The following is a 12,410-nucleotide window of genomic DNA, read 5'->3' as shown; positions in this document are numbered from 1 at the left end:
AAAGTTTATAACTGTAAACGTTTATATTTTAAAGGAAATCTTATTTTCGCATTTTTTCACGACGATAATACTGTGCTAAAACTGGGTTGCTCTAATAGCATTTTCTATGGATCCTTTATATTGACACAATCCTAAAATGTTCACATAGACTTGCAAGTTAATAAAAACAAGCAAATTCGTGGAATTTCCATCCCGCGCTTTCAGGACATATTGTAGTTAAAACATTATTGAGGTAAGGTTTAACCTTGGCTGAAACATGAAAAAAATCAACTGAAGTCTTATTCGGAAGTAAGACATTTAACTACTTTGTTACCAAGTTTGAAAAAATCGGTTAATATCTTTTACAATTATTGTACGGAAGTGGCAGAAAATGACCTTTTTTATCATATCGAAGGGCCGTAACTCTGCAAAGTTAGATCTTCCAAAAGTGGCGATCGAACTTGGCTAAGCCCTTAAGGCATTTAACCTTGTTGCTAAGTTATCGTTTTACATTTGTTACACTTATTGCACGGAAATGGCAGAAAATGACGTTTTTAGTAATTCAAAGGGCCATAACTCCGCTAAAAACGGTCCATCGACAGTCGCGATTGAAGTTGGCCGAGCCCTTCAGGCATTTAACCTTGTCACCACGTTTGAAGAAAATCGGTTTACATTTGTTACAGTTATTGCAAGGAAACGAAGTGTTACAGACCGACGGACAGACAGACAGGCGGACAAACCCAAATTAATATCCCCCGTTTCGGAGAAAGCGGGGGATAACAAATGATAATAAGAACACAAGAACTACTTACTTGACCCAACAGTAGAGGTAGGTCCCTGTGCTGATCCTATTGAAAAAATAGTATAAATGTAATAATCTGTGACAAATCACTAATGACGAATTCAAGCTTGTTAATAATTAGGTGATTGTAAGTGATTTTGCAGACTTTTGCTTTCTGTGTTCAATATTTCAAAACCGATAATTTGGGGGATATAATGAACTTTACGAGAACAGTGGTCTTGTGTTCGGTCATAAGCTAACTAGGTCAGTGATTGAAAAACAAACAATCAAGGATACATACTTCATGGAATTGCTTTACTCTAATAATATAGTATCTGAGAGTTTTTAAAACTGTCAAATAGAACCCCTACTCAGTGTTTCTCTCTTCAAAATCCAACATCTAAATACCACACTATTGTATGTTGGCAGTAACTTAGGTTCTTATAAAATTAGACAAGCTAAAGTGAATAGAATAACAGTGAATAAACTAAAATATTATTAGACTAATGTATTCCTATAGTAGTAACGTAAGATATTACATACCACTACATAATCCACAAGTTTTAGCACAATTGGTGATTGACCAGTTCTTATAGGCTGGATCACTACAGAAGTTGGCAGCAACGAAGTCCTGACAGTTGGGAAGTACGTCCACACACGGCACTGAAGTGGTGGTCGTAACGGTTGTTGTTGGGTAGTGAGTCGCTTTAGATGGAAAATATATACATATCATAAAATTTATTCTCTTATAATTATACAGTCAAACTTATAAATAATACTGTCAGTGGAAAAAGAGGGTGAATAAGAGGGAGAGCAGATGGTGGAAAGTATCATTTGCAGTCTACTGAATTTATTAGTTTTATCATTTTTGATTTAAACTCTCCATAGATGTCCAGTTACATGTTTTATAAATACATTTGAGTCACATTTATCGAAGTATGTTACTATAAAGTATATCCAATTGATGTTATTAAGTTGGATATTAACTTGTATAATGTTAGTATATCATATGAATTTACTTTATCAATATGATATTGAGCATACATAGATAGGGCGGGATATATATTGAGACACAGTTAACTTATTAAAAACGAGAATAAATACCATTGCATATGATTAGGATACCAACCTCCTGGACACAAGCCACAATAATCTGGACAATTGTCCTTAGCCCAGACAGTGTAGATACCAGTACAATGGGAATAGTCAAACGAGTGACAGTTTGGCAGCTTGTCGGCACACGGTGCTGTGGTGGCATTCACAGCAGCTAGAAGAGCAGAACAGTAATTTTGAAACAAAGCTTAATAATAAAAAGACTTATCTGCTTTTTACAACTAGTCTAGTTTAAAACGTCAATAACATATTGTTAATTTAACAATAAAACGATTTCAACTGATAAATTTATTGGAGATTGCAAAACATTTCAAATTATAAATTAAAAAACAAACTCACGACATAGGCCGCAGTAAAACTTGCAGTTACGCTTGGCCCAATCACCAAACTGGGAGCAGGCAGCTCTTCCGTAGGTGTTGCAGTTATCAATGGTATCGACACAGTTGGAGTTGGGGTCGGGGGTGGGCGTTGGTGGGTAAGGGGTGGGGGTTTGGGTTACCGGTGTTGTAGTCGATATCAGAAGCAGACCAGGGTCACACTGGACTTTCTTACAACAGTCGCCTGGTTTGGTTACAAATGTACAGTAGGATGGTACCTTGGCAAAGGTTGGGCACCTGAAAAACGGAATGTTTAGAATATTTAAACAAGTTTCATCAAAACAGAAACGTTATTTCATTTCCTCTAAACTACCTCTGAGACGGAACTTTACGGAAGGTATCATATGATATTCGTTACTTAGTATACATAAGAGCGACTGTCACGGTGAATATTGCAAACATAGAAAAGTTCCCCTTACTTTATTTCCATCCTTATTGCTGATGATTGAATAGGTGAGTTTATTTCCACCCTTATTGCTAAAGATTGGATAGGTGATGCAAATACTTAAACAACCACAGGGTTTTGTTATATTACATGTTAAACTATTTTTCTTGATTTGAAGAGAACAAATAGAAATAATAAACTCAATGTAAACGAAAGTAAACTCAAACGCAAACCTCTAAGTAAGAACAAAGCCAAGGTGATTTCCTGTTTTACAGTATAACGACACAAGAAAATATGGAATAAATATGCGATACGACGAGAATTTTTGCATATTACAAAGGGTTTTAATTACGTGTAAGTACATATTCAAAACGCTCTCATCTGTCAATGCAATAAATGAAAGACCAGGTGTCATGAAAAATTATTTCATGTCTTTTGATTATTTCCTACATTAACATGACTCTCCGTTAACTTACTTGGTGTTACACTGGTAGTGACCAGTACTGGCGTCGTCACACAAACAAGTGAAGTCACAGCCATCGTCCCATTGGTCATTCTGCTGGTAGATCTTACCTTTGTACACACATACATCTGAAAGCAACAAAGAATAAAAGCAATTTACCATAATTATAAATTTATCTAATCCCTGAATAGATAAATGAAAAACGGGACATAAAAAATAATGTACAGTATAGATAAGGTTACAAGAGATTGAGACACACCCCAAGATTATGAAACAGTCTTAGGTCTAAAACAACCTTAAGTTTATAACGTCAATCACAGATGACGTCATAAAGGCTACATAATTTTTCATGGCTAGTAAAGACTTAAGTATAAGATTGGCTCGTGATCCTGAACCAGGTACTCCAGTAGGATTAGGTTTTATTCATCAATTACCACTGCTTAATGAAAGGAGACATACATTACACTAAAGAAAAAATGTTTCTTGGACAAAATGTAGTTTTTTCTGGTTTGAAAATAGACATAAATCAACATCATCAATATCACGGCGTATATCCGTGTTTGCTTTTCGTACAATTGTAACTGCTGATTTGAATAATTAGAAATTGGTCTTACTTCTTGTTTGGTTGAATGAGGGGAATGTCTGGGTGAAGTTGATTCCTGGTTTGAAGCCAGTGAAGCCACCGGAATATTGGCCTACAACGGGGATTCCAACGTCTGGATGGGCTACTGGGTCCACTACCATGCCATAGTAAGTACACTGTGGAGTACGACAACAACTGCCTGATGCCTTGATGAGGAAACATGTTGCCGGTAAATCGGGATATGCGGGGCATCTGTTAACATAAATTGTCATATATAAATCGTGTAGTGTAAACGTTAAAATTTATGTAAGGGGAAATTAAGCGAAGTCTATTTAATAGAAAAAAACACCATGTGTACTTCTTTCTGAACATGTAAAGCTACATGTTGCTAAAAGTTATATCTAGATGTATCACGAAAGTAATACTAAAGAATGTGTAAGATTTATATTTGCAAATTAAAGATTAAACACTTGCGAAATGTTAACGATCGTTTTGGTGAAAGTCAGCACCAAGTGTCAAAGGTCAAAATCCAGATAATGATGACATGCTTTAGGTGCACGACTAAGTATATTATTTTACCAAACATCATAGCGATACAAAAACAAAGCAGTAACAGTAGGTAGATCCCATTTTTGGTAGATCTATTTTATAGGCCAAAGGTCAGAAAGGTCACTTATATGAACCGGCCTGAGTCTTTCAAGTGATAAGTAGTAAAGGACATAATTGGTCAATATTTCTATGAAAGAACAAATGAAGGAAAGGCCAAATAGAACAAAAACAATCAGGTTTGCATACAGAATATGTTTTAAACTTACTTTGGTTTACATTCGTAATATCCAGTTCGTCCATCAATACATTCACATGTGTAGTCACAGTCGTCATCCCAAGTTTCTCCTTGGTTGTATAATTTGTTCTTGTATATACACTGGTCTATGAACATAAATGGAAAAAACCTGATGATTTTGATGATTCATACTGATATAATATTTTTCAATAGATGTTTAAAATCTTTTCAACATTTTGAATAAGAACACAAATCGGTCAGGTGTAACCCATTTCCGAAGAGAATTAATTCAACAATAGATATTAGTCAATGATGTTAGCTAATTGTAAATGATTTCACCTTCAAGACTTACTTCTGACACCAGATATTTGGTTGTTTGTGATTGGATATCCGCCTCCAGGCAGTCCACCCGTGACGTTACCCTGTGAGGTGCTGGGGATGACATGGATGAGTGGAGGCAGACCGGTTGGCCGGGGGGTAGGGGATGTTCCTGGCTGTGGGGTCGGGGCAATGACAGGAACTAACTGTGGAACAGGGTTGTAGTTTCCATAGCCTGGTACGTCACAGGACAGGGAAGGACAGCACTGGCCTGGGATGGTTACTTTGTGACAGTAGTTAGGGACAGCAGGATAGGCTGGGCATCTTTTTAAATAGAGGAGAATTTATTCATTTCTGCCAAACGTAAGGATGTCAACAAGGTAAATATAAGAGAATAGGTAGATATAGTGAACAAATGAATTAAGATAACTTATGTAAGTAGGTACACATTCGTCATCTTTGGCATTCACCATCATTCAGTGGCTACCTGAAAGCATAACTGAAATAATTTGGTATCATTGGTACATTTTTGCTGATCTTACTACAATGGACATGGTGCTGCATGTAGTTAGGAATTCATTGTTAATATGTCAATGAATTAGCAACACGAAATGCCAAGAAAAGAATCAAGAGAACTTACTTGGACAAACATCTGTATATACCCTTTTCAGCATCTTCACAAGAACAAACAAACTGACAGCCGTCATTCCATGACTGACCCTGTGAATATGCCTGACCCTTGTAGATACACTTATCTGAAGAGTAAAGACAGATTTATATATATATATATATATATATATAAATATATGACCGTACTGCAAACGCTGCTGGTGAAAGAAACACGCAAAAACAATTACATGACATCATCAATTTTGACATATATTTGATGTGATGATAAAAATTTCTACTTAATATAGAAATAAATTTATGAAACTTGATGAAAATTTTGACTGGTCAGCCTTGCTGTTCAGCCAAAATGTTAAACCTAGGTTGATATATAGTTTTCGGATAGCTATGTAAGTTTCTATTGATCTGGAGATAAGATATTATAGTTAGTTAATCATGACTCAACTGGATGTTTTACAAATTTATTCGCCTTACCGCGTTTTCCAGTGACAGGATGAGTTCCTGAACCTGGACCCCAGCTTGATCCAGCGAATACGTCGTGAGTTCCCACTGGCAGCACGTTGAGGGAATTTGGTGGGGGTGTGGCGGTACCGTTGATGACAGTGACCGGTTGGTATGCACCACAGCTGGGCATCTCACAACACTTGTCACTAGGGTCAGGAACGAGGCTACACACAGAAGGTAAGCTGGCAAATACCTGGCACCTGAAATAGAAATATTATTTTTTCTCATGATATCATCACCATAGCAAGCTATCTAATATTTAGTCCTTGAAAGGGAAATATAAGCTTTCTATCATTTCAGTAACCAAGGAAAAGAATTTGATGAAACTTAGTTTGAATTATATTCGATGATACATTCAAAATGCAGACCGGACACAACACATTTGGTCAATATAAAACACACTAAGCCTAATTGATGCAAATGAAACCTGTCATCTTTTGACAGTTTTCATATTTCACAGAATTCAAAATTCCAATACTTTTTGGATCACATCAAAAGAACTTATTGTATTAGTCCTCGTATGTCTTGGTAGCTTTTGCTGCTCTTATTCGTTATCAAAATGTGCAGTGAAAGCCCAGAACTGTCATAGACAGTGATTGAGTCGAGAACTTACCTGGCTGTACAGTTGTACTTGTTCTGGCTTGGATCTTCACACTTACAGCGGAAGTCACAACCAACATCCCAGGTCTGGCCCTTGGTGTAGGTAGTGTTATCAATGTACATACACACATCTGAATTAAACCATAAACCAATAAACTGTTACTCAATGATTATATTTAGATAGTATGCACATTCGACAGTAACAATTTTATTATGAAGAACAAATAATTTCCAATATGTAAGAGGTCGAAAATCATTGTCTGATGTAAATGTTTATATTGCAATAAATGGGAAATTAGTACACAGCCTGAATGTTCAACTGTAACAATTTCTATAAATTAAATGATTTTATATATGCAAGAGGTCGAAAGATTTTCAGGGACTGCAGAAAAAAGAGCAGAAAAGAGTCTGTTTTCAGACTTACCGAGAGGTTTGACCGTAGGACCAGTCCATCCATGAGGAGTTGGGGCCACCGTGATGGGTGCTGGTGTAGAGGGTGCTGGAGTAGGACTCAGATTGAAGTCACACTTGGCAATCTGGCAACAAGAGTCCTTTGGATCCTTCTCATAGTGACACTGCCAGGGCAGCTGGTAGTACTGAGGACATCTACAACACAAAGGTTCTGATTATTCGTTTGTTTAAGGGCAGAATTTAGATTGTAGGTGATTTTTCAAAATGTGAGATTGAAAAAGTTAACCTTTAATTAGTTGATAAAATGAGTCATTCAATCTATCTCCTCCTTTTCATGAGTTTTCCATACACGATATAGACTTTCCTTAAATAAACCTAATAACCACTTGTCTGGCCACTGCTGATAAAAAAACTTACCTGTCATTACACTTGTACAGGCCACGACTGGCATCCTCACATGTACACTTGTAGTTACAGCCATCGTCCCATGTCATTCCCTGACTGTACACCTTACCCTTATACACACAGAAGTCTGTAAAATATTAAAACAATGTGACGTCACAATTGAACTGGCAAGTCGGACTTTTTCTTGTGGGGCAACGGAAACCTCATAATTAAGTATATATTCCTCTACCTGCTCAGCAACTTCAAACTGGATGGTAGCATAACGACATATTTGATATCAATGTGCCCTTTTTAGGCCGATTTTCGACCCATAAGGGAACATATCAGCAATTTTAGTGAATCATGCCAACCGGAAGTGCCAAAGACAATGGCGGAGCGGCCTTAGTTACAGCAAAGAAATCAGCTTCCAGGAGTGGATCCAAGACGAAAGCCCATCAGTATGTCACTCCATCAAATAGCGATGAAGATGCAGAAAGTACATTGAAGTGCAATACTTGCATGGTCGACTTCCAACTATCAGAAGCGAGGCTACTGAAATGCAGAAGATGTAAGCTCGAACATTGCATAAAATGCCTTCATAAAAAGAAGGCAGAATACGATATGTTAAAGAACTCGGACTCTATGTGGTTCTGTTCGGACTGCAGAGAGACTGTGGAAAGAATAGTGAATGCTGATATGGAGATAGAAATGAGATGTAAAGAGTTCATGTCCGTCTATGAAGATAGAATAGCCCATCTCGAGGTAAAGATGGCGACAAAATGCGATGAAAGTCGGGTGAAGCAACTTTTAGACGAGAGAGATAAAGCAAGGAAAGAAGAGCCGAGGACGTACAGCCAAGTTGTCAGCAAGCCTAAGGAGGTCTTGACTGAAATCAACGAGAGAAAGTCACGAGAGAATAATATAATTATATTCAACATCAAAGAGGTAGAATCAGAGAATGTGGAAACAAGGAAACATGAGGATGAATCATTTGTGAATGGCCTCTGTGATATCATGAGAACTACGAAAGATAACGTGAGAAAAATCACGAGACTTGGCAAAAGAGAACAAAAGGACAGCGGAATAGGAAATACGAGGCCAGTTAAAGTAATTTTTAAGGATTATCAAGCAAAGAATTTGTTCATGAGCAACTTAAAAAATCTCGCCGAGGTAACTGACGAAAGTATTAAAAATATCAGTGTCACTCATGACATGACACCGGAAGAAAGAAAGTTATTAAAGGAAAAAGTCACGGAGGCAAAATCGCGTAGTGAAAAGTCGGGGGAATGGAAATACGTAGTTCGCGGCCCACCGTGGGATATGCGGACAATAAAGATGAAGAAAGTGCGGAAAGATTAGACTCGCTGTACACAGATATACACAATCATCTCAACATTCTTTTTACAAATGCAGATACTTTGACCCAACATAAATTACAGGAGTTAAGAAAATTGATAATTCGAGAAAACCCAGATATAATAGCTATTTCTGAAGTTAAACCAAAGAATTGTAAAAGAGAAATTGAACTTTCTGAATATAATATAGAGGGATATGGAATGATATCACTAAATGTGACAAATAAATCGCTCGGAAGAGGAATGGTCATATATATAAAAAAATAGTCTTAGATATTCCCAGATCACCAGCATTGAATTTGATGAACATATTTTGTGTGAAGTGGATATCAACGCCAAGGATAAAGTACTAGTTGGTTCCTTGTACAGAAGTCCAAATGCGACTGAAGAAAATTTCAAAAACATGTGTGCTTTACTGTTAAAAACAACAGAAATGAAGTACAGCTGCAAAATACTATTTGGAGACTTGAACTTACCAGGCATTGATTGGTCAGTCTGTAATACTAAGTGTGGTGAAGCTTCAAAACAATTCAAATTCGTTGAAACCGTACGCGACTGTTACATGTATCAGCATATACGGCAGCCCACCCGTGGACGTGGAACGGATAACCCTAGCGTTATAGATTTGATTCTAACCGATAAGGAAGATTGTATAGAACAGATTCAACTCGATCCTCCTTTAGGGAAAAGTGATCACTCAGTCATCGGAATACGTTGTAATTTCAGTGTGGAAATGGAAAATAATATGAAAACGCGATATGTATATGAAAAGGCAAATTTTCAAGAACTGTCCCGAAAACTTAACATAGACTGGCAAAATAGTTTTTTGGATTGTAAAGATGATGATGATGTGGAACAGCTGTGGTCAAAATTTAAAGAGATACTTGAAAACTCAATCAGGGACACAGTTCCAGTACAACAAATAAAACCATCGCGCAAATTAAGTAACCACAAAAGTTGTCTAGATAAAAAGACATTGTCTAAAATCAAAAATAAGGCAAGATTATGGAACAGATATATGTCCACTCGGGATCAAGAAGTCTACGCAGAATATTGTAAAGTAAGGAATCAAGTAAGGTCACTCACAAGGAAGGCGGTAAAATTACGTGAGAAACAAATAGCACAACAAGTAAAGGACAATCCTAAAAAGTTCTGGAGATACGCGAAATCTAAGACAACAACTAAATCCAATATTTCAAATCTGTACAAAAATAATAACAAAGAGGATATCACTACAACAGATGATGATGAAAAAGCAAATGTACTAGCTAATTTTTTCCAGACAGTGTTTACCCAAGATAAAGATAAATCACTACCTGATATTGAAAAAATTGATGTGGAACCGATCACTCAATTAAATATTTCACCAGAAGTCGTGCAGAAGAAGCTAATGAAGTTGAAAATTTCAAAATCACCTGGACCGGATATGATCCATCCTAGAGTTCTTAAAGAGACACGCGATATTATATGCCATCCTCTAACATTAATATTTCAAACATCAATCGACACTGGGAAATTACCTGCGGACTGGAAATGCGCTAATATAACGGCAATATTTAAGAAAGGAGATCGGAAGGAGGCTTCAAACTACAGACCAGTAAGCCTGACCAGTGTTTGTTTGTAAATTATTAGAATCAATAATAAGGGATAAAATAATGAGTCACATGAAAAGAAATAAGCTATTTAGTAACGCTCAGTTGTTTTTTATAGACAGTAGATCCACGGTTCTTCAACTTATCAATGTCATGGATAAATGGACAGATATTTTGGATAAAGGAGCATGCGTGGATATTATATACTGTGACTTTATGAAGGCTTTCGACAAAGTACCTCATGGCCGACTAGTACATAAACTCGCAAAATATGGCATCGGTGGTCAGTTTTCAATCTGGATCCAAGCCTTTCTGTTTGGAAGAAAACAAAGAGTTGTAGTGAATGGCAAAACGTCGGAGTGGAATCCAGTTTTAAGCGGGATACCACAAGGATCTGTGTTGGGACCACTTCTCTTTGTTCTCTATATAAATGATATGCCCGATGTAACAAGTACCGGGACAGACACCTATCTGTATGCGGATGATACGAAAGCTTTTAGATCAATAAAAAATGAAGAGGATTGCAAAATATTACAACATGATATATATATTCATTAAGCCAATGGTCAGATATTTGGAAACTCTGCTTCCACCCAGACAAATGTAAAATGATGCGATTGGGATATTCAAATACAACTAAATATGGATACAGACTGAAGGAAAATGCCCAATTTTTAAAATTTGTTGACTCGGAAGGGATATTGGTGTCACCATAGATGATAAACTTACCTTTGACAAACATATATGTGAAAAGGTCAACAAAGCAAATTCAATCATGGGAGTGTTGCGGAGGACAATGGAATACATGGACCAGAGCAGTTTTAAACTTTTATACACGGCATTAGTTAGGCCTCATATTGAATATGCTGTTCAAGCCTGGTGTCCGTATTTGGAAAAGCATGTAACAACAATAGAAAACGTTCAACGTCGAGCAACAAAGCAAGTGCCAGGTCTCTCAACTTTGCCATATACAGAACGTTTGCGTAAACTCCAACTTCCAACGTTAGCATACAGGCGGTCACGTGGGGATATGATTGAAATGTACAAAATACTTTCTGGAAAATACGATAAAGAAGTCGCAGATTTGTTTTCAATCAACCAGGGATCAAGTACCCGCGGACATGATTTGAAAGTGTACAAAGAGCATTCAAGGCTGTGCGTGAGAAAACACTCGTTTACCCAGAGAGTCGTGAATACTTGGAACAGTCTCCCATCAAATGTTGTTCAGTCTAGGACAGTTAAGCAATTTGAATATGAACTCGATTCACATTGGAAAAATCAGCCACTAAAGTATTTATACACTGAAAAAATAAATCCGTGAATTTCTAAGAGCTGACTATTATAGGATTATAAAAAATCCTGTACATGTTAACATGTATGTTGTCAGAATAAATCTATGTATCTATGTATCTAAAACAAGGTTCTCAAAGAACTGTTCCTTAAAATTGTAATATGTGTTTAGCTTGCATTCCTGTATGAATTCACGTGAAATTTACGCGAAGAAACATTGCCTATGTAACATTTAATTTGGTGGTATTTATTCTGATAATGGCGCTCATCTAAGGGAAAAATATCAAAATGTTAGCATTATATAGCACATATACAGTAAAACATATAAATTTACAATTTTGTTTGATGATACAGAAGTACGAGGATAGAATACCTGGGACTGGACAAGACAGCAGTGACAGGAATGACAGATAAACACGTTGCCATGTACGAGGTATAAAACACTTACTAATTCCTCCGCCTGTAATTCCGTTGGGGTTCTGTGCTGAGCCTATGAAGCTTCCGGTGACTGCTGACGGGACATATATAGGTAATGGGGTGGTCGAGGGGGCACCAGGTACTGGTGGTAGGTCTGGCCGTGGTGTAGGGTACTGGTTACAGTCAGGAGCCAGACAACAAGCGTCAGATGGGTTGGTCTTCAGTACACAAGAACTGTTCAAATTGCTGTATCTTGGACATCTATACATCACAAAAAATAAATATTTACATAATTTGCAAATAAGAAGAGTTTGATATTATTCAAGTTTTCTAATTCATTTTTTCTTTTCCTCTAATTTTGATTATTTTATAAGTTTACTGAATTGTTCAAGAAATTAAAATTCACTATTATTCAATATTCTTAACATGTAGCATTTTGACCTGACC

General features: G+C 36.8%; 1 protein-coding gene across 1 annotated transcript in view; it reads right to left on the bottom strand.

Annotated features, from left to right (window-relative positions):
• Positions 1–12,410, bottom strand: part of LOC138315647 (uncharacterized) — a 62,911-nt gene that overhangs the window by 5,901 nt on the left and 44,600 nt on the right. Inside the window, exons 55-68 of the mRNA XM_069256826.1 lie at positions 11,995–12,224; positions 7,343–7,457; positions 6,939–7,120; positions 6,528–6,645; positions 5,885–6,114; positions 5,424–5,538; positions 4,818–5,107; positions 4,497–4,611; positions 3,713–3,933; positions 3,112–3,226; positions 2,213–2,487; positions 1,890–2,027; positions 1,304–1,465; positions 792–827 (exon numbers count right to left, since the gene is read on the bottom strand). Of these exons, the coding sequence (XP_069112927.1) occupies positions 792–827; positions 1,304–1,465; positions 1,890–2,027; positions 2,213–2,487; positions 3,112–3,226; positions 3,713–3,933; positions 4,497–4,611; positions 4,818–5,107; positions 5,424–5,538; positions 5,885–6,114; positions 6,528–6,645; positions 6,939–7,120; positions 7,343–7,457; positions 11,995–12,224 (2,342 nt within the window). The remainder of the gene's footprint in view (positions 1–791; positions 828–1,303; positions 1,466–1,889; positions 2,028–2,212; positions 2,488–3,111; positions 3,227–3,712; positions 3,934–4,496; positions 4,612–4,817; positions 5,108–5,423; positions 5,539–5,884; positions 6,115–6,527; positions 6,646–6,938; positions 7,121–7,342; positions 7,458–11,994; positions 12,225–12,410) is intronic.

This window comes from Argopecten irradians, chromosome 2 (assembly GCF_041381155.1).
Source record: "Argopecten irradians isolate NY chromosome 2, Ai_NY, whole genome shotgun sequence".
Classification (NCBI taxonomy): Eukaryota; Metazoa; Mollusca; class Bivalvia; order Pectinida; family Pectinidae; genus Argopecten; species Argopecten irradians.
This window is presented reverse-complemented; position numbering and strand designations above follow the sequence as displayed.